We start from the raw sequence: 23,319 nt of genomic DNA on the forward strand, positions 1-23,319 counted from the left end.
ATAATGACACAGCTCCTTGTGCACCAATAGCTCTGCAAACTTCTCCCTCAGCACAGCTGTGTAAACTTGAGTCAGATTGCTCTAAAGTTGTGTTGTAAGAAGAGTTGTATGAAGGATTACAGAAGCTCCCCCTCTTTACTCAAGAGCTTCATTTAAGCTCAGTCCCTCAGGCCTTTCTTGAGCTATGCTGTAGCTATGGCCAAGCCCAGCTTTGCTGTTCCTGACCCTGACTTGATTTGTAGGTTTGACATCATCCTTGCCTGATCCCAATGCACCGGTCTGTGCTCCCTGACTGTGGCTCATGCAGGTTTCTGCCACAGAGCCTGCCCTGCTCACCTCCCTCTGGCATGCTGGGACTGTGCCTTTGCTAGGGAAGTCACCAGCCAGCCAGTTGTGCTGTCACACTTGGGTTCCTTACCACTGTGGGTCAGCTGGTCTGCAGTGCCTCCAGATAGTAGGTGGTAGAGTCTGTAAGATTTTCAGGCTCTCTGTTTTGTAAATATATTTGAAACATGTAGGATTCAAAGTTACTGATGATAGGGGGGAGAGATGCAGGTGGGTGGGCAGTTCAGTCATACAGACTTTCAAGAATAAGGCTGAGATTCTTTCTTCAGTTTAAGCAGTTATTTTAACACAGAACAGCAATTATTTTGGGGGTAGCAAGAGGATATATGGCTAAAACATTTTGACCAAAGAGCAATATTGTCTAATAACTAGAGATATAATTCACATGTACCTTATTTTTGTCCTTAGAACTGTAGACCCACAGTAATTATAATACACAGACAGAACCAGTGCATCAATGTTTCTGTAAACTTGCTTAATCCATGAAAAACTGCACTTAAACAATAAAGTCATCTTATAAAAAAACTCAGATTAGGAAATGCCAGAACTGTGTTTGAATAAACTAGTTTTTTCCACTTTGTGGTTATATAGAAATACTCCTTAGCAAAATGTTTCATGAATGCCACATCTGAATGCTCATGAATATCTAATTACTGCAGAGGTTAGAAAATACTGGTTTATCACTTTATACATAGATACATATGCAAACAAATTCGGATTTGTTTTCTTTGGAGCCTGAAGTTTACATATATACATACATAAATAAATAAATAAATAAATAAATATATATATATATATATATGTATAAACATGTATCTATCCCTCTATATGGATACAAACACTTTGAAACTCAAACAAAGTATTATCAGTGGCATTAAATTGCTTAAGTCTTCAAGCTTTCTATTCTTAAGAATATTTCGTTAATAAAGTCTTATTAACAGAATCATCAAAAGAATGCTCTTCTAAATGACAATTTTATTCTTATTTCAGCAGAATTTAACAGGTCATTGTGCTTCTTGTACAAAGGTTGACCAATCAGAAAAAAATGCATTCTTACCTTATGGTGTTTTGGACAGATGAATCCTCAGTTCCTTTATATCCATATCTTTTAGTACCAGTACCAGATGAATTATTCACAGTCATACATTTTTCTTCTTCCATCACAAGATCACGGAATGACTTTGGCAAAGCAGAATGTAATGAAGATGACCTTTTTTAGAAACAAAAATGAAACAAAATAAATGCACTTGGTACTTGTCTTTTCAAGATCCCATATTATTCTATGATTCAGACAGCAAAGAGGCCTTTCTACTTAAATACACAAATAAAAATACATTTATTGCTAAAAATACACTGTTACTTAGGTTTTGTATACTACCATTATCCTGCTAGACCTCATCTCTTAAAATAAGTCATTTTGGTTCATATAGATAAAGAACAGGAAATAAATATCTGTGAAAATAGAGGAAGCCAGAAATTTTGAAATTTCATTAAAATAAAATTTAAAAAAAAAGCAAACCCCACCCCCTCCACCTATTCCCCCCACTGCTTCCTCTTCAAAAGCAATTTATTTTTTCATAGTGACTTATCTTAGACAAGTTGTACCTTTTCTAACACTGCTAGTCCTTGAAAAATATTCTCATAAATCACAATGCTCCAGGTATTGTTGGTCTAACACAGGCATGAAAGTCAAGTACAGCTGATCTTTTCTTCCCAAAATACTGAATGAGTTACTCATACCTGCTGAGGCTCTATAAATCTCTTAATCCACAGTGAAGTTCAATAAAACTAATGTCCTTGATTTTATTTTACTTGTCCTAGCACAAGTTACTGAATTAGAGCCTGCATATTACCTTTCAAAAATAAATCGTTAATAAAATATAGCAATTTAGCATCTTAGGTATCATTAACACTTTGCAAACTCAAAACCTTTTTATTTACAGAATTCAAGGCAGTTACCATGAGTCCTTCTCTTACCTATCAAGGCTTTGGAATTAGTTCTTCATAAACACTACAGAAGTAAAACAAGCTTTTTATACAATGCCAATTGTTTGTGTAACTACCATAAGAAGAGCAGCATCTCAAGTCAAAGACTTTAAAGCTATATCTAGGTGGGACACAATTTGAGGTACCAAGGATGAAGGAATTTTAAAAGTGTAATATTGTATCTGAAATGTTACAACAAAAGAACCTGAAATCTATGTATGATGTGTGATATTAGAACACCCTGGCTTAAGTTTGGATTCTTTTATTTTATTTAAATATTGGATAAGCAGCACAGAAGACAGAAAGCAGAATGGGAACCTCAAATACAGGGGCTCAGAGTCATTTTGCACATCCTGTATTCCTACCACCAGCTGGCACACAGAAGGTCAGGCAAGTGTTTGACCAGAGCTCCCCCAAACCTATTCTACTGAGTAGGCACATGATCCATGAGATCTGCTGTCAGAAGCTGCTTCTGCTAGCAACATTTTAAATAGCCTACTTTGATTTGATTTTCCCATTTCCATGAAAATTCTGTACTGCAATCAGATCCACTTGCAACAGAGAGCCAAAAAAACCCCAACACACAAACAACATCTCCCAAAAAAATCAACTGTGTCATTCTCAGTTTGTGAACCTACCAAAACAATTATTTGTGGCTTAAAATGATTTGTGTGAAAAGTGGTACAAAATTTTCCTAACATGTAACAACTCTAAATTTCAGCTTATCCTGTCTGATGCACTGACATTTTTATGTAATTTGTAAAATTAGAAAAACGAATTTATACTTTTTTTTTCTGAAAAGATTTTGAATATGTCTATGTTTCTCTAAGATGTAACTGCAAACCATCAAAGCATGGAGTTCCAAAACAGCTGATGTTAAGTATAAGCTGGAACACTGTCAAACTGACAACCTAGACATCAGGATACACAATTTTTAATTCTCAAGACAGACTTCAAATTTCGTTATGCCTCTGGTCTTGAAAAGCCATAGACTCTCCTGAGCTTAAAAAAGGCCCAAAACAAGTAAGCAACACTCCCACTTCCTTGATCAAAGCAGGTTTAAAGAATTAATAAAGTCAACATGCAGTTAACTTTAGACATTTTTTCAAAACATTACTAGAGCAGCATTTTATTTTTCCTTCTAATTTTCAGTTTTCTTCAAAGGAAGAAACAAAGGTTCAGTTTCCCAAAGAACTGTGAAACTGGAGGTTTCTCGTGGTGGAAAAGATAGGATATAGTGTATGACAGACTTTCAGTCAACCAAAAAAAACCAGAAGGTCCCACACCCTTCTGGCAAGTGTGCTTCACTGCATTCAACATCCAAGTTGAATATCTGATTTCACTGGAACACAAGTTCTATGGCTTTGACTATACTGCAAGCGTGGAAAGCTCAATCGACTGCCAAATGCAGTCAATTAATAGTCCACTGTGAATTTACAGACTAACTCTGCAAATACAATATTAGAGTAGATGAGTAACAACCATTCTACCTTACACACAAAAACACTTTGAACAGCTAGTAGGAGCAATCAAATAATTGACCACTTGCCTAAAGCAGCTTGAAGTTTATTCAATAAATGCTTTCTTCCAGCAGTGAGGCCTAATTTTAAAATTTCATATAGCTCCCACTGGTTCTGTGCTTGAACTTTTGAGCTACTGGTATTTTCCAGATTGGCAGCCAGAGGAATGCAGGAGGAACTTGTGGAATCACGCACAGTGACCACATGAGTGTTAGATTGGATTCCATCCTCCTGAAATATACCCTAGCCTTTCCATCTAAGATGGTTTGTGTAACACAGTAGGCCCAGCTCTTTCCAAAAACTGTTTAATCAGAACCTTAAGAGTACAATACACTTTTTGGAGACATTTATCGAGGGATATTAAAAAAATCAGTGTTTATTTGCTTTTTAAAAGCAAGGAAGAATTCACAGGCAGTTTGCAGTTTAAATAACACTCAATAGGTAAAGAATTATCTATCAGAGAGGAGATGAATAGTATGAGTAAGTCAAACTGTTCAGGCAGAACCTGCCTTTCTAAATCTATGCTGGCTAGACCTGACCATCTGGTTGTCCTGCATATGCCACATTAAGGCACTAAGGATGATCTGCCCCATGAGCCTCCCTGGAACTGAGGTCAGGCTGACAAGCCCATAGTTCCCCATGCTCTCCTTCCAATCCTTCTTTAGATGGGTGTCATATTGGCTCACCTCCAAACACCAGGGCCCTCTCTATTTGACCAGGGCTGCTGGCAAATGATTTACAGTGGCTCAGTGGTCACCTTCACCAGCTCTCTCAGCGCCCTTGGGTTGATCCCATCCAGCCCCATGGATGTGGGAACTCAGTACATCACTCCAGATGTCCAGAGCTACCGAGACAACCCTTGGGGGGCTCGGAGGCCCTGGAATGTTGCCAAAAGTACCTGGTGGCTTGACTTTGATCCTTTTAAAGAAATGACACCTGAAGGTGAGGAAATGAGAGAATTTCAGGCCTGAATGGTGAGGGGATGTTTTTCACTTGTTAGAACTTAAGTTAGAATGCACTGTACAGGGGGGTTTTATGTGTTGTACAGGGGGGTCTAGAATTCTGTGCATGGATCAGGAGTCCCAAGATGGAGGGATTTGGGCATGCCCTGTCCTTCTTCTTTCTTCTCCTTGGCATCCATGTTCAGGATGATGTTGGCACGTGTGGATTGGTTCATAGAGAAAGTACACTTGCCAACAAGGGCAGAAAGTATTGGGAATTAAAGGTAAATATCTAATACGTAGTTTTCACTATAAAAGAGACAACTGCCTCGTGGGCAGGAGAGAGTGCCCTTGGCTGTCTTGCTGATCAGACCTCGGCTGGACAGACAGAAAACCTTTGTAGATAAGAAATAATAAACTCAACTGAAGACCTAAAAGCAAGAGTCCAGAGTCCTTCTTCGAGAGCGCGGCCTACCCAGAACCACTTTTCCCCGTGCTGGGGCAGAGACAAGTAACAGCCGACCCCGGCAATGGAGCTGCGTGTGTCTAAGAGGTGCAGCACATCATATAGCATAGAATTCCCTTTGGATTATAGGGGATTCATTCCAGCCCATGTGTCGGGGTACCTGGAGAATGACTCATCTTACTATTAAAGACTGAGGCAAAGAAGACATCAGATGCCTCAGGAATTCCTTCATACTTTGTCACGGCACCTGATAAAAGGATTAAGAGTCTCCTTCACCTTCATTTTATTTCTATAAACAATTTTGTATTTATTTTTTAGAATTCTGATATGGAATTGTCTTTATGAATAATTACAACATTAGTGGTGAGATTAAAAATAGTAGATAGAGTATCACTTTTTTAATATAACAAAGGATAGCACGACTCAGTGTTTACTGTGCTCATCAACATGTGATTCAACCATCAGTTTGTCCTAACAAATTTTAAGCCTCAGAGCTGTAACAGCTCTGTGACACCCCCCATTAGCTAGAGCAAATAATTAACCTGCTGCTTGACCTGCAAAATCACCTGCGTAAAGCAGGTAGCATGTTCTTCAAAGCATTTGAGAGGACCAGTTTTAAGGACACAAATTCATCCACTCACTAGACTTCAGAAGATGAATCATGCAAACCTTGTCAAGGTCTCAATTATTGTTCAGAGATCAGTAAGAGTCTGAATCGTTAAATGCAAACCAACTCACTGTCTTTCCTCTTAAAAATAAAATTGTGGGCTTTGCCCAGTGTTATATCAGAACCAATTTAAGGGATTGGGGGAGTAAATGAGACCCTAAATTTTAGTATTATGTGTACATGGACGAAAATCAATTGAAAAGACAGAAAGCTTAAGAGTGACTGTGATGGATATGCTGAAACCTTTTCTCCCACTGAGGTACAACCAAGTAAGCTACAGAGAGAGAAGACTGACTATTCTTCTAGGGTAACAGTACAAATGTAATCTGCAATAAAAGTCTAGACCTTCTTGAACAGGGAAAACTGGAGAAAAGGCCACATTTACTTAAACGAACTTTAAATGAACATTTACTTCATGCTTAGAGCATGCAAATAGGTATTAATCCTGTGATAATCAAACCCATTAAATTTACATAGTTCAAACTTCTACATGTTTTGCTTATGCTTTTATCCAATACCAACAGTAAAAGTGAAGAACAAAGTATGACTTGGACTAGTACTTTATTACATTTGTTATAAACCTAACTCACTGAACAGATAATAAACTATTTTTTGCATTTGATACTATGATATTAACTCAAACCCTTAAATTGTATGTGATCAGCATTCAAAATCATTTTAAACCCCTATGCTTCTTTCCACCATAAAAACTTTTAGAAGCACCCAATGCTCACTCCAGCTCCGAGACACCTAGTAGCTTTGTTATCCCTAATTTGGGTCAATTTTGCTCTAATCCAAAGTTATTCCAAACCTTCCCCCAGGAAGGGCTAACATTTTCCTTTGGTTTTGACAAAACAGAGAAAAAACAACATTCATAATGGTTTTCAATAACCTCTTCCTAATTAAGTTTCAGAGCTAGTTCTCCTTCTTCTATGATTTACTTGAACACCATCTGCAAACACAACATCATACACAGGAAAGCACCAGATGAGATGCAGTCTTCTGACTGAGAGCAAAATTTCAAAGAACTGTTAAACTGCAACCACTACATTTCCCTACCCCCTTTGAATTTCTAGACTACTTCCAAATGTAGATACAAATAGTTCAGTCTGCCTATTCAAAGTAAAAACTCTCCAAAGAAAAAGAATTGATATTTGATTTATGACATACCACACATTCCCTAGTTTTGCAACTTTTGTGGGTGGAGGTGGTGCAGTTACTAGAGTGGTAGGCTCTGGGCTGTTAGCTGATCCATTATCTTTTGCTGCCAGGGCAATCATTTTCCTTTGCTTCTGAGAAAGCTTGATTCCATGAGACACCACTCTGCTGTGAATGGACATTGCAAAGAAAGAAGCTGTAAGATCCTTGTCCTTTGAGATGACTCACCTTTAATCCTGCAAATTAAACTGAGAAATAACTTATTTCCTAAACAAAAATACTTTGCTTAGAGTGCCAAAAGGCAAGAGGGGAACAAGGGCTCAGATGGCTGAGAAGAAAAAGAAAAAAAACGATCAATTAGTATCAAGAGTGACAGAAAGAAAACATCATAGAAATATTCTTCACATAGATGTCCATAAATTAAAACGTGCAGAGTAGGAATCAAGTCACCAAAAGAGGACTACCACCAGATGAAGACTATTTTCTAATCTTGTGATTTTTTTAGAGACTGCCAAGCTTAACTCCCTTAAACCAAAAATATTCATACATTAAAAAATGTATACAACAGCATAGAGCCATTTTTTCTATCTGTAATAATTTTCTTTTCTAAGATATTTGGATTCTTCAGTCTTGGCTGTTTTGTTTGCAGTTTCTGAATCTATCAAGCAAGCCTTTATCAGGTTCCATGAGTACTGTCCTAACTCTCCTTTATAAGAAAGCCACACCTCAAAGGTCATGACAGTCACCTCCTCTTGTCTTCTCTTCCATATGTTGCCACTTAAACACTAGCTTTAACACACTGCCTTGTAAAAAAGCACATTTATCTCCCTGTGTCTTTTGGGATGCTTCTACAAGAAGGAACCACACTTGCTTCTGTCTGAAGAATTGTTAACATCCAGACATGGTTTCTGGGAGAGGTCAGAGAATGCAAGTCAAGAAATGAACTTGTCAAATCCAGTACTTGTGCACAAGTAATTTCCAAAGTCCTAGGGACAAGAATTAATTCTTTTAGGTCAGAAACAGAAAGGCTCAGCAGGACAGGCCACTTATTTAAGATACTAGCTCACTTGCTCTTTTGCAGTAGTTGAGTAAAGACTAGAGTAAAATAAAGGGATACATTTTGCATGCTCAAAGAAAAACATCATAATGAAGTAAACAAAGCTGTTCAAAACCAAATAGGACAACTTTTCTCCTGCTTTTTTTAACTGAATGGCCTAAACCACTAAGTAAATTCATAACAACCTAGGCCTATCACACTTTTATATAGATTTTGGTTTTTTACCAACCTTGAATTTGCCTTTGGCATGGTTCCACATTTCTGCATACTTTCTTCAATTTCCATGATGGTTCTCAGATCCATAGCAGGAGGGCTGGCAGGGCTAAATGAAAAATAAAAAGTTACCTTACAAGGCACTGATTTTTACTTACATTCCACAGTTCCAGCCTTCACTGAAATCCTCTAAATCATACATAGGATTGGTAACTGGTTGTATAATTTATGTCTGTTTCCTCAATTATGGCAAACCTCAAATAAAATGTTTCTGACAAAACTTTTATAAATATATACATATTTAAAAGCACACTATAAAAATACTTTCAAGACTCATTATAGTACAAAACAAAAAGATGTGAACTATGATTACTTTAAAAAAATTAGAACCCTAAAAAATTAGATGCAAAAACTATGATTACTTCAAAAAAATTAGATACCTAAATAAGGATACGTATTTAGTAGTCAAATGCTCATGCATAGAGAGGCACTGCTTGCAGCTCTGAAGGTTGAATTAGATTTCTCTTTGAAGTGCAGGATGCAAATTATTTCACATGATAAACAAAACAGCTTTTGCAGTCAGAGGGCTACACAAACATCAATAACTTCAGGTATCAGTCTCTTTTTCATATATGAACTAATTTTAAACTTTCACAGAAATAAGAATGAATTAAATCTATACATTCCCAAGCTTTACAAAAAACTATAAATTAAAATGCATTTACTTAAAGGCATCTGTAAAGTAAGCTGCATTACATCTCGATTCAAGGACAAGCTTTGGAATAAAACATAAGAAGCACTTCCTCCATCTCTCCATACAGATAAAGACAATACTCAGTTTTTTATTATTGTACCAGTTAAAACTGTGATGTTGATTTTTACAACCCATTTAGGTCTAAAGACCTAAAAAAATCTCAAAGTACACTGGAGTTTCTCAAGGCTTCAAGCATGGTATGATTCTACAAAAAACTTCTCAGTATTTTACACAGTATTAACCAAGTAGGTGTTAGAAAAACAGGTATTAGAAGTACAGATGGAAGCAATTAAAAAATAAGAATAATTTATACAGCACTGCTTTTCTCAAGAAATAATTACAAAATGGTCTCCTTTTATTAAATTGCCAAGATCTTGAGTTCATATGTCAAGTAATGCATGCTCATTTTGAAGAGCAGATAGCTTTTTAGTCTGACTAGAACATTATTAGCCTTCACTACCAAGTGTAAACCAGTGACTGTAAGTATTACTGCACCTGAAACTGGTTGCTACCCAATTGGGAGAGCTTGCACAGTTGTGTCTGGCACTGGGAATGGACTGTGGAACAGACTGCGTCACTGCTGATGCTCCCTTGTATGACTTCATCTCCTTGTTGGGGTGAGAGGGTTTCATACCCTGACTGCATACTTTGTCCTTCATCTAAAGATCAGGCAGAAAATTGTTGAATAAACACTACAAGCACTAAATTTTATTTTCTTAATCAAATAAACAACAACTCCCCAAAGTTGTCTACTTCACCGTAAGTACAACAGCTTCACAGAAAGACTAAAATACAAACTCTGCTTTTGATGGACCAGATAAACACAAACAAAAAAAATGTTAAGAGGAAATCGAACCTCAGTCCTCTCTGGATGAAATCCTTTTGTGAAGTCAGGGGACTGCAAGTCTCTGGGACTACCCACTCCTGCGTAACTGCCTTCAGAGTCAGATGTTAAGAGTTCTGGAAGTGAGTCTACTGAGTTAGCTTTATCCAGTTTTATTGAGCCTAGAAATAAGAAAAGATAGTAGAACTATTAAATCATGAGAGCTAGACTAAACAATGCTTAACAAACACAAAAATTATTCACACCATATGATGACTATAAAGCAATCAGAAGTTTATCTAGTCCAGAATACTAGCCAGTGGTAAGTATAAGCAAATTTTTGCTGTCCTAAGTATTTTTTTCAGAATAACATTACTCCCAGTTTTCTTCCTCTGTCTCACAACATACAAAAAACAACACTTTTCTTTTAAATTCTTCTACCATCTTCTCAATAAAAAGTGGATAATTTACTCTAATGTTTCAGAAAAAAAGCCCAAACCACAACACATTAACAGAAATGTTCCACATGAGAAAATGCGCATTATCTTTATTTGATTAAATACATGCTTTTATCTGAACTTTGGGCACAATGACAAACACCCTTTCAAAAACCCTTAATCTTAAGAATTCACTATTTAAATTCCACTATAGATAGTGTTCACTACAAAAGAAATAATCTAATATTTTCTTCTTGAAATACAGAAAATGCATGCATATTACACTTTATGTTCTGTTTTTATACCTGAAAGGAATGTCTTTCCCACTGACCTGTAGAGGCTGGACTCTGAATAATATCTGATAGATTATATCCTCCAGAGCTGTCAGACCGTTTTCTTGGCTTCTTTTTTGCCTTAGTTTTTGCTTTTTTGAAAAGGGCTTCCCTAATAGGAAAAAGACCCAAAACCACAGAATGCATTAAAGCCAAAAAAACTGAGCTTCAGAACTACCCATGTCACTTTTTTCAGTCAGCAGCAGCAGTTACACTTCAAGCAGTAGTACCTGATCTCAGCAACTGACACTAGCTACCTGCTCCTGCTCTGCTTATGCACTGGCACAACCATTTCATAAATGATTTTGGGGGAAAAGAACAAGCCAGGAGGGAAAGAAAACAACTCTTTCCAGTCTAGATCTAGCCTCTGGACTATTATACTGCACACAGACTTCTGCTGAGACAGTGGAAGATACAGCTGCTGCACAGGCTGGCACTGCCACCTAGGTCAGATTAAACCTGCTACAAATCACAGCAACTGACGTAAAGCAAACTACAGACAACTCTCCACTTTTTTCTCTCTTGCTTTCTCCTAAATTGCTGAAGCTCAATAAATGCCACAGTTGGTGTCATTTCTCCCCATTTGAAACACTGCCATTGAGATAATACTAATTTTACAATAAAGCAGATACAGGGTGATGTTACCTAAATGTCATGTGTTCCTGTATATGCTATTAGGAAAAGTGAAATCAAATAAAAGGCATCTTTCATTTTAACAAAACTACTAGATATTCATGATTATATGAAATGCAGGTACATATTCATGATTACATGAAATGCAGCTACAGTGCACAATTTCAAAGCTTTTTGTTGCTATATAACTATTTAATCATTGCTGCAGCACTACCTTATAGTACTTGGGGTGTCTGTTTTTTAATCCTTGGACTACCCAATTCCCTAGATGCTACCACCCAGCCTTGAAAAACACTAAAAGCCTTGAAGTTGAATACAAAATAGCCTTTCAGTTTCCTTGATCTACTAGTTCTGACCTACACTAGTTTATTTAGTGCAACTTTTCCAACACAAGTGCTCAGAACAGTACACAATAATGCAGGTAAGGTTTCCTCTGCAGGCTGACATTTTACCCCACTATTTGGAAGCCTGTTACCAAGCCATCCTACAAACTAAAAAAGCTCTGTATTTCTGTTAATATTGAGAGATTTAGATTATCACAATTTTTCAAGCAGATCTATAGTACATTCAAGTCTGTTTTTTCTCTTTTGATCTCTGCAACTGCACAGTTGGTCTCACACATATACAGATACTCTCATCACATGCACAACCCCCAAACATCACTATGAATGCTCATTTTGCAACCTTTACTCATATGGTACTTATAAACTGAAAGTGTTCTGCTGTAGTTTTGCAACATTTTCAAAGACTTAAGGAAACTTTGAAATCTCATTTCTTAATCTTTCAATTCTGAATGTAAACGTAGTCAGGCACCAATGCAAATTAATACCACACACAGTTCATCTAGTTAAAAATATTGATGAAAAACAAATACTTACTGAGAATTTTGCTCTGTATTCATTTCTTCCCTTAAAATTACGAAGTTCTCTCCATCTTCAGGCTCAAAAGAACTTATGTCAGGTCCATCTGGATATGGAGTAATTACTCTCCTGACCATAGCTGGAATCTGCAGTTGTAAAAGTTCTTACATTAAGTTTCACTGAAATGGTATGCTAGCAAATTTATGTAAGAGGGCCAAAACCAATTGTCATTTAAAACACGTTCACAGATCAGGTAATTAATTACTTAACAAGCTTATAAACTTAAGTGATATCTTTAAGCAAAATTGGAGAAGTATCTTAAGTGACAGACTCAAAATGTCTATGTTTCATCTATTGTTAACTTATGGCAAAAAAAGCTCAAAGATTTTGCAAACATTTATCTTTTACAGTAAGAAAATACTGGATTATAATGGGTCTTGGCTTTCACCATTGTATTACAGTTCAATTTTCACATTGTTCTTCTAACAGATGTTAACATCTATACGATCACCCTGAACTTTTCAGCTTTCTTCTCCTTTATTCTAAGCAATGGATGCTCTTTTCCATAGGTTTTGCTTAAACTGTTCCATGCAACAATTGTTAATTACAGAACACTAATATGTTTAAAACGTAAAACTAATTAATTTAAAAGACACTGTTGCAGCAGTAGCTAGTGAACAATGAAATATTAACTCCTTGAGAGTGATAATAGCAGCAGACAACTTTATCTATTCTCATTTTACACCTAATCAGCTTACACTCAAGTTGTACAACTTACCATTTTCCTGTAATAAACAGAAAGATCCTTCACAACTTCATCACTTAAGACATCCAGAGTCCTAAAAAAAAATATATCTTTGTCCTTAAATACCAAATAAATCTTAGCAACTTATAAAAAAATTACATTAATGAACAATTCAAATGAACACTTTGGATGAATCTCACCTACAGGTATTATCACCTATCATGGTGGTCAGAGTCTAAAGGAAGACACTGAACACAAAATAAAAAATAATCAATACCTTTGTTGTAGGGCAGGATTAAATACACCACCTTCCCACATACCTTTATCTAAGGTCACAGCCAAAACAGACCTATATAGTTAAGCTAACAAGAACTGGTCACTGCTTTACCTATTTCTGCATACTGTCCTCCTGACATGTATCTAAATACTCCAGATGTATGTAAATTGTCCATAAAACTCAAACACAACATACAACTTAGACATTTATGCCAATAAGCAATACTACAGCAGCAAACTTGACTCAACAGAACTGTGTTGTCCATGTGAGCAGTTCTTGCAAAAAGCTGGCAGGACTTAATTCTGTCTCAGGTTTCTCAAATTAAGTCTTTCTACCCAATACTAACACTTTCAGATTTTCACTAAAATGTAGATAGATTCTTAACTGTAGTAAGAATATTGCATGTAGGCTTAAGAGGAAACAAGTCTGAATTACAAATAACATTTAAGGCAACATTACTAGATTTTTACTCTTCTCTCCAAAATCAAAGGTTAGAATGTTCATATTTTATAGAGAGGTGAAGAGGGAAATTGCTAATACGAATGAACTTGTGCATCTGGCATGCAAGTGAAGCCACAGTGTGACAATGAACTGCTGGCATTCTGAACTGTTTCAGATCTCTAAGAACTTCTGTAAGTAAAAAGAAGTCTGACAAAAAGGACAGAGCGAACTCACAATTGAGATTTTTTTTTTGGCTGGTTTTTTTGTTTTTTTTCTAAAGGTTTTGCAAGAAAAGAACTTCAATCAGTGCTGATAAGGTTTGCTCTGAGAAGATGATATGTACTTAGGAAACAACTTGACGGCCTGTCCAAAAGCATCAAGAGAAGGAAGGCCAGAGTACACCTTCAGATTCTCAGAACTTTAGAACCACTGTGGAAAGCAAGGATAATAAATTAATTTGTTCAGCTCTCACTGCAGACATTAAAGCAAAAAGACTACCAGAGGGCACGCCCAACCTCTTTGGAAAATAAAGCAGCTATTAATACATCTACTTAAAACAAATCAAATATGTATTGTTAACAACCATATTTAAAAAAAAAAAAAAACCAAAAACAAAACCCAAACAATCCTAAAAGAAAAAAAAAAAACACAATAATCCCCATCCCCCCAAAAAACAACCTCCAAATGAAGAGAAAAGAAAACCCCACAGCAGTGTTTTATGCATCTTCCAAAATGCTTTTAAAACCCCAAAAAAGACTAGACCTAATGTTAAAGCCCACTGAATTCCAGAGAGGCTCTTCATGCCAGACCGTAACATATGGTTTTTACTACAGAACTGGTACAGTATGTACACATATTTAACTAGCTTCTCTCTCCCTAACTGACAAAAATGAGCCTACCTTTAAACTAGAAGCATACAGCTGCATTTTAGCATTAATCTGTCTATATTAGTTATCCCAATCCTTTTACCTTTTTGGGATATTTAAATTTTACAACTATACATGAATACATTGCACTCCAGGTTACCTTGCTTCAAGCAAAGCTGCCATATTGAGTCCTATGAACTGCAAGCAGGACAATTTTAGCTGTTCAGCATTATACATTGCTGAGAACTCCAGCAGCTCAGCAGCATTCTTTAAGGTCACTGCAGAAACAAAGCACAACAAACTAAATTAGATAATTGGCTGTAGTATCAAGAAGCCATTTTAAGACTTATTGTGCAGCATGATCTAGTTATTGAAACGTATCTTATACTACCCTACTCCTAGAAAAAATGCTAATACTCAAATGGCCACAAAGTATAGGAAGACCCATGCAACTTTGTAGCAGCTTGTATGCAATGGCTGCTTCACAGAACTAAAAAGCCCTGCCTACAAACAGATCTGTTTCAAAATATTAAAACCCAGCAGTCCAAAACAAAAAGGAAAAAGAAAGATAAAAATAGCAAGTTTAATAAATAGCATAAACAGTTATTAAACTTTCAAATGTTTCAATTTAGTATGGAGAAAAGAAATATGAGCATGAAAGAGGAGAGAGGGAACACTAAACACAAGGACAAAAATAGAAATATAATTAATTTTATCATATTTTAAAGAAAAGAAATTTCAATTCAATGAAATGAAGATTTCATTTGGGTTAGATTATTTTTTTAATTTATTTTTTTACTCTTTTTTATTAAAGAGCATGAGCATAAGTAATGGAAGGTCATGCTAACCTAGAATATTCCTCAGACTAAAGAAGCAATTATTAGCAGACATGCAGTGAACATCAAAATGGGCTGCCTGAAAGGCAGATACACAAATTCTGCGTTGCGAAAGGCAGTAACATCTAAAAATAGCATTTTTTGTACTCTAACACTTTACAATACATGTGGAAGGACTCACATCTTTCTGCAATGGCTACTTCACAGATTTCTTTGAGTCTGGATATAAGAAGCTGGTCTGCTACCACAAGAACATTACATATGAATTCCACATTTTGAGAAGCTGGAAAACAAAGCATCATGTAAACACTGGGGGCAAATCAAAAAGAAATACAAAACAGACAACTTCAATGAGATTTTACCAAAGCACAAATACAATGCCTTTGTAAATTTTTATGGTATTTTCATAGCACAAGATATAGCTTAGAAGAGCACCAACAGTCCACTATTTGAAGCAACAGAAGGAGGGAAAAGGAAAACTGCACTTTGACTAACTAAAGAAAAGATAAAACAAGGCCTGGGGTACTGCTATCCCCTCAAACTCCAAAGAAAAGAGTCAAGAATTTTGATTTTTTAAAATGTAACTCCAACACAAGCATTTTAAGTTTTGAATTTCTATTTTAAATATATAAAAATTGCAAGAGCTACAATTGAAAATATATTAATGGCACCTTTTATGGCAAGAGCTTCATCTGTATACAAGTAATCCACAATTATCTGTAGTATGTCAGAATGGACGGGCATTTCCAGAGCTGAACAGGTAGCCTAAAAAGCAGAAGTATTTAAAGAAAAAAAAGAAGAAATAGAAAAAGTAAGAGAGGCTGACTACTTGGAATAAAATAAAAAATTAAGACAGCGTCTATATTAAGAAAATAACTCAGATTGAGGGTCACATTTTCAAAGTTAATTACTTAAGCATTTCTACAAAATCTGTCCAAGTTTCTCAATCAAGAATTGATTGTAGCAAAGTAATTAAGATCTGTTCAAACTTCTGAAAAAATACCCATGAAATAGTTTCATGTCTGATCACTTTGATCATCTACTCTAACAATCTTCCTTGGCTATATTACTTTACCAACAATTGCCTAAAAGTAGAACTACAGGAACCCTCTATGCAAGTACTGAACTGCTTTCCTTTCAAGGTCAAAAGAGCTAATGAAATCATAAGTTCCCAAATAACAATAAAATGAAGTAGTCACTACTGTTAATGCCTCTGAAAACAAGATCCTCATCAAGCCCTCCATTTGAAGAACCATCCTAAGCATTAAGGAAAAGCTTTCATAAGAGCAAACATTCACTACTAAACCATGCAACTGTCACCATTTGTGCTCATACAACATCACTGCTTAACAACTTTGGCTTACTTCAGGTGGTACCCAAGTAAAGCTTCATAATAAAATATTTACTTTGCTTTAGAACATGCTACTGGTACTGATATATTTTCCTTCTAAAGGTTAAAAATCTCTTACAGACATTAAGGTTTTTATATAACATCTACAGCCCTTGCTTCATAAAATATTTACTTATTAATTTAGGTTGATTTAGGTTTACCTACAAAATAATAAGCAACTTATTAACTACATACTACTGTTATATAAAATGGACATTCAACACTTAAAAAAAACCCTTTAAATCAATAATATGTCTCACAGTGTTGCAAATATGTTTTTTCAGGGATGACTTAGGTAAAAGCAGCACAGTAACCTGGAGGACAGGTGAAGTGTTGTTTCACAGCACAACAGAACTGCCAGTACTTCACTTAAGTACTTAATGTTCTGAATGTATTGCCAGAAAGCTAAGAAATTTGAGGAACTCCTGTACACTGCTTTAGTTTTCAGTCTCAGAAAAATGCCTCTCCACTTAGACCATTCCTCTCTTTCCACAAATATTACCAATAGTGCTCAGGTAGTTCAACAGAGACATTTAGTGAAATTACAATGTCCAGGAACAACCAGGGCATTGACACACAGCTGACAAATAGGAACCAAGACAAATTAAAGATCTACACCTTTTGAAATAGCAGTTGGTGACTAAGTAGAATAGTCCCTGATATCCTCTATCTAATTTGACAGCAAAAGTCAGCTGGAGTTCTACACACTGATCCTTGATCCTGTTCTCTCTTGCACTCAGTACATATGACAAGCTAGTCCAAATTGCACACTATTTAAAATGTACAATCTTTTAGAGAAAGAAAATGAAAATTCATCCAAAGAAGCATCCCATAAGAACAGTCCAGTGTCTTTTGTAAACCCCTAAAACAAAAGCAGCAATTTCCTTCAATCTACAGTATTACATTTATTATTCTCATTTAATACATAATTTCAATAGTACAAATACAGAGTAACCAAAAATGTGGCTTGTGGAGTATTTTTCTTGCAAACGGAATCAAAGAATCCAACCCTTCTTTTTCCCTCGTATTTAGGATATGTTATTATAGGAAAAACTGAAAAGCTGTTACTTATTTGATGCAAAATAAAATGTGCCATCACACATGGTTTTGGCAAACTTACCTCAATCCACGAGCTGCTTAACATGCTGTGAAAATAATCTGTAAAGAAAGGCATTTCAGTTCAAGATGCAATACAATGACAGTTAAAAAAGACAATATAACTCACGTTACATAAATATATATAAAAATTCACACACATACCAAGTCTTGCACAAAGTACACACTTATGACACGGGAATTCCTTTCCATCTAAAGATTTCAGGGTCACATCGCAGAGGTATGAACTAGAAGATATTTAATAGCATCAGGACTGTGACTATTCAGAAGAGTTACAAGTTGTAAACTCTACAATTAAATGCCTTAACTTTAGCAAGTTAGGGTTTATCCTTTGAAATAAAACACACCTGAACTTTAATAATACCACAGAACATGAACCCAGAAGAACAGGCACAATACTTTCCAGGGAGAATTACTTTGTCAAACGTTAAGCTTTAAAAATTCCATCTGAAATATTTCCTTCAAAACTCAATTACTGTTTCAAAAATGCTATGATTAAATAAATTAATTATGGCTAATTTTAGCCAATTTAAATGGTCTATGTTAAGTTACCTATTTCTTCAATAGTGGGAAGTACCATAGGCCTTGATGATTCATTTTAAGAATTAACCCAAATTCTGTGAAAACAGCAACTTCTACGCAATGTTGCTCTTCCTATATAAATAGACTATTCAGGACTTTGGGTATAAATAACTCGATCACATCAATGGAATTCAAAAACAAACATTACTTTGCTAAAAGCAAATTAGAAAACATACTATGCATTTACTTATTTCCAATCAATGTAGTCTTATTGTTACCGACAGCAGATTTATAGAAGTCAAATTGTTTTTGACTGGATTACTCATAGCATTTCTCCTGGCATTAGTATTCTATGACACAGTTAATCCACAGAACACACTAAGGTACAATAAAAAAAGGATGCCACACATAATCTATCCCCAGTAACTGATTTACAGATCAAGTCTTTAAGTAACTACAGAGAACTTTCAAAGCTGAGTTACTATGATAGAGACAATTGCATACCAGAAGTTAAAATGCAGCTGGATCAACCTTAGCTCTTACTTAACAGGTAAAGAAATTACATAAGAGGAAGATGGTGCAGTAGGGTAAACTTGATTTTAAAAAATTACCATTTCTCCTGATTTAACTTTGGTTTGTTCCCATTCTTCTTGTTGACAACATTAATTTTTCCATTTTCTAACCTGACTCCATCCAACCTGCAAATTATTAACATTAGTAATAAGCAACATAATTAATATACAGTTCAAACCACTAAGAACAGTTTCAAAAAGTAACAGTACTTCAGTGGGCTCATATTCTAAATATGAAAACAAATCATCATACAAAAATAGAAGCCAGTTGTTACTTGAAAAGTCTTCAAGGCAGATGCAAAATGTAACTGACATTCTTTCCTCATCTTAGATATGTAATTATTATCTTATATGAAACCTACATTTTATAGTTAAGGCTGAAATTCAATACTACAGGGTCAAAAAACAGGAAGTTAAATACATATTGGTACCAGTCAATAAACTGAGCAAAGACAGTGGTTGGGAAGAGATGCAAATTTCAGCACAGGCTTTTTTAGCATCCTAATTCATCAAGAAGACTTGTGAATGGAATGTTAAAGACACAGGAGTGATGCTGGTGGATTACAAAGTAATACACGTTTAAAGCAAAGTACTTTACCATGGAAATGTTACTTAGGAATTCAGTTTTAGCAGCAGCCTCACATCTTGGCCATGCATGCAAGAAGTACAGTTAGAAAACTGCCCTGAAAAAGCTCATAACCCTCTTTGGAAAGGACAAATGCAGGAAACAAAAAAAAAGCCCGAACTGATTGATACAGTTCTACAGAGACATTCGATCTCAATTTCATTTGTTTCAGTATGTAACAAAAAAATTACATCACTTGAACAAGAATTTAAATTTGCTTTGTGGTGTTTTATACTAAAACAGACACAGCTGTCTCGTGAAAAAACTGCTAGACTACAGACCACAGTACAGAAATTATGCAGCCCAAAATTCCACTAGATCAGCTGTCTCTAACATAACCAGTACTGATGTTTTACGATAGTCTTTCTGGAAAGTCATGTGATTTATACCAGATATCAAATCCCACAGAGCTCATGTGTTAGAGGATACTGTCGTGGTTTAACTCATCTGGCTAAAGACCATACAGTCCCTCACTCACTCTCTCTGCCCTCACTACCCATCAGTGGGACGGGGGAGAAAATTGGGGAAAAAATAGTAAAATTTGTGGGATGAGACAGATAGTTTTAATAGGGCAGAAAAATAATGGAAAATAGTAATAATGCTAACAGAATGAGCAGATACAAAACAAGTGATGTCCAAATAGTGATGGAACAGCTCACCACCCACCAACATGAAAGTCCTATAGGTACTGGAAATAAACCCAGTCAGTTCCTAAGTAGCATCCCCTCATCATCTCCCCCCTAGTTTCTATTCTAACATTAATTTCCACTATTGTCATAACAACTAGTTAGATTAGCTTACATAAAAAAACTCCATGGAGAGCTCGTCAAAATAGAAATGCATTTCCTTTCACCTACCGTTCACTTAAATTGCTGAGCCCAAACTTCTTTGCTGCACTTTGCAACATTTTAATGAGGTTAGCTTCATCACCAGCTTTGCCTTTTTTAGACTTGCTCTTCTGTTTTTCATTTATAACTTGCACCTGATTATTTCTATAAATCTCAAATGCAGACTTTCCATTGACATCTTCATCAAAGCTCATTTTGCTAAGATTAGAAATTAAAGTATCTTGATATTCATCTGATTTTTCTTTATATGAGATTTTTGGCTTATAACCATGAGTCAAAAGATCACACGTATCAGTGTACATGTACTGCAGAAGATATGCAAACAGATCTGGATGGACCTTCTCAATTACATAGAGATCACATCCAACAGCATCTTCATCTTTACGGTAGATGTCTGGAGTGTCTAGCTGGCTGTCACTGGAAACAAAGAGCTTATTGAAGAAGTCGGAGCGTACGGCCAAGATGTATTTGTGCACGGGGTACATTCTTGTGCCAATCTGAAAAGTCACATCATGAATGCTGTCCATTTCATCTGTTTCATCTAACAGTTTACCAAAATCCACTCCAAAACTTGACAGTGACACACTTGGAATTTCATAGAGACTAAAACAAAAATAAATCCATAAGCAAAGATTATTTAAAACCTTCATCACATTTTACATAATATGTTTAATGAGGAGAACAATGATGTTTCCATTTGGTTTCTTTGTTTCTTACATTGCTGCACTGCTCAACATTTCTTGTCCTGTTCTTTACAAAAATAACTAATAATATGGTATTTAGGCAATTAAACTACATAAATAAGATCTGTCTACCTTCAGTATATTTACAGTATACAGTATTTTGCCTTTATACTGTAACAGTGTTATCAGAACTATCTTATCTTCATCTCATTTTTCCAAGATGAAAACACAGAAATGCTTGCTGTACTTCATATTACAAACTAAAGCAGTAAGGGACAAAAGCTAATGTTCAGCTATTTATCACAAATGTTGGAAACCATTATGAGAGCATAAGAACCATGGTCCAGTATTCTACTTATTTATTTTACTTTATACATTTATTTCCAAACAAACAAAAATTCACTTGTCGCTTTTATTTAAAAGCTGATTATTGGTGATTACTGAAGGGGTGAATTTCTACAATATTTAGAACTCAGAGTGTGTTAGGAAATACATGGCAAATGCTTGCCTTATTTATTCAGATAAAACATCAATACAGTCTACTATTATGCAAATACATAAGCCGAGGCCTTTAGATAACTTCAACATCATTACTAACAAAGTACTGTTCTCTAGCAGTATGGATAACTGTATTTATTGTGACTTCTGTATGAGCCAAAAAACGGTTTGGAAAAGAATTATTCAATCTCAATCACACATAAAAAAGGGAAAAATTACAACTGTTGTTAACTTAAATATACCTGGTTTTAGGATCTGATTGTAATACAGCAAAATTGCAGCCACTAGGATCAGTGGCAATACTGACAGCTCGGTGGACAAAAGTCAACTTCTGAAGTCGAATTCTTTCATACACACTGGGTGTATCATGTTCACAAGACACATCACATGAAGGATGCTGAAGGCTTGATACAGGTTCTGTTAAAAAAACCACAAAATGAATACAGATCACAGAAAGATCCTGCTAATTAAAATACAACTAATACAACAAAAAGGCAAGACTATGACTTCTGTATATCCACTGACAGAGTAATTAAGTAAGACTAAGCCATGCTGAAGATTTCAGCTTGCTTATTTACAGAATACATATGAGGAGAGCTGACAGTTTCACATAAAATTTTGTCCTGTATGAGACAGGTATGCTCCTTGCAGAAAAACAAACCATCAGGACCTACTTTCAGTAATATGACCCAAGTTAATAAGGTAGAAGTTGCTTTGGACCCTGAATAGGGTCCCAGAATAGGTGCCCAGATAAGGAACTGGGAAACAGGTTTCAGAGACTTAGCAGTGCAAGCAAATATATGCTCCTTCTCTTGCTCAATACCAATTCTCTTCAGACTCATCATCTAGTATGTGGCAAGATCATTACATTAGACCATTGTGCTACTATTGTTCTTCAGAAGTACTTTTCTTCCCAGAAATCTCCACCTAAAGGTAAGCTGGAGGCTGCAAAGTCAATCTTAGTATTACTAAGGAAATGCTAAAAACTGTCAGTCACAGAGGAAAGAACAAACTTGCCACATAATACTGTTAGAGATCGTAAAGATTCATTTAAACTTTTTTACTGATTTAAAAGTACTTAAAAAACACTACGAAATCACAGCAAACCTTTCTTTTCTGAGTTTTTTTTCCCTTCTTCCATCCACTTCCCTGTAAAAGCTTCACCATCATGTGTGACAAACATTATTTCATTCTCATTCAATGCAACATCAGACATGAAGACTTGCCGGCCATACACCCAACGACACTGCTTCATGGAGTTGTTAGATGACTTCCAACAAAACACCTGTAATATCAAATTTTAAAAATAAGGGAAGATCTTAACATCATTTAAAAGCAGTTACATATTACAAACTACTTTTTTAAACCACATGCCATCTCAAAATTGTATATAAAAGGAGAAAGACATTCTTCAAAATTTTAGGATAAAGTGTTATGAGCATCTATTAGAGAAATCACAAGTAAAACAGGGAAAATCTATCATGATATCAAGATCCATTTGCTCATGAAGAGCATCTGAAAAGCTTCTCCAAATACTGAAATATCTTCACAGCAGTCATGTATAGGACAGGTTTTACTGACATCTTGACAAAATGAATAAAAGGTGTCAAGTCACGAAACAAGTTTTATCTAGTTCTTAAATAATAGATTTGTCCATCTGGTTTGCTTATAAATCAGACAAAATTCCAACCCAGCACACTGGAAATTT

At 35.6% G+C, this 23,319-nt stretch overlaps 1 protein-coding gene across 2 annotated transcripts in view; it reads right to left on the reverse strand.

Annotated features, from left to right (window-relative positions):
• The window catches only part of IBTK (inhibitor of Bruton tyrosine kinase), a 54,607-nt gene that overhangs the window by 9,073 nt on the left and 22,215 nt on the right, over positions 1-23,319 (reverse strand). The window contains exons 10-26 of one of the 2 annotated variants that reach the window (XM_064412528.1): positions 22,719-22,896; positions 21,854-22,028; positions 20,440-21,033; positions 18,997-19,083; positions 18,008-18,090; positions 17,868-17,905; positions 16,029-16,122; positions 15,539-15,640; positions 14,682-14,799; positions 12,971-13,031; positions 12,211-12,338; positions 10,699-10,811; positions 9,964-10,112; positions 9,603-9,766; positions 8,370-8,462; positions 7,096-7,248; positions 1,403-1,555 (exon numbers count right to left, since the gene is read on the reverse strand). In XM_064412528.1, the coding sequence (XP_064268598.1) occupies positions 1,403-1,555; positions 7,096-7,248; positions 8,370-8,462; positions 9,603-9,766; positions 9,964-10,112; positions 10,699-10,811; positions 12,211-12,338; positions 12,971-13,031; positions 14,682-14,799; positions 15,539-15,640; positions 16,029-16,122; positions 17,868-17,905; positions 18,008-18,090; positions 18,997-19,083; positions 20,440-21,033; positions 21,854-22,028; positions 22,719-22,896 (2,483 nt within the window). Of the gene's footprint in view, positions 1-1,402; positions 1,556-7,095; positions 7,252-8,369; positions 8,463-9,602; positions 9,767-9,963; positions 10,113-10,698; positions 10,812-12,210; positions 12,339-12,970; positions 13,032-14,681; positions 14,800-15,538; positions 15,641-16,028; positions 16,123-17,867; positions 17,906-18,007; positions 18,091-18,996; positions 19,084-20,439; positions 21,034-21,853; positions 22,029-22,718; positions 22,897-23,319 lie in introns of both variants that reach the window. The other variant, XM_064412527.1, reaches the window with a different exon arrangement.

The sequence above is a fragment of the Passer domesticus genome, chromosome 3 (genome assembly GCF_036417665.1).
Source record: "Passer domesticus isolate bPasDom1 chromosome 3, bPasDom1.hap1, whole genome shotgun sequence".
NCBI classification, from domain to species: domain Eukaryota; kingdom Metazoa; phylum Chordata; class Aves; order Passeriformes; family Passeridae; genus Passer; species Passer domesticus.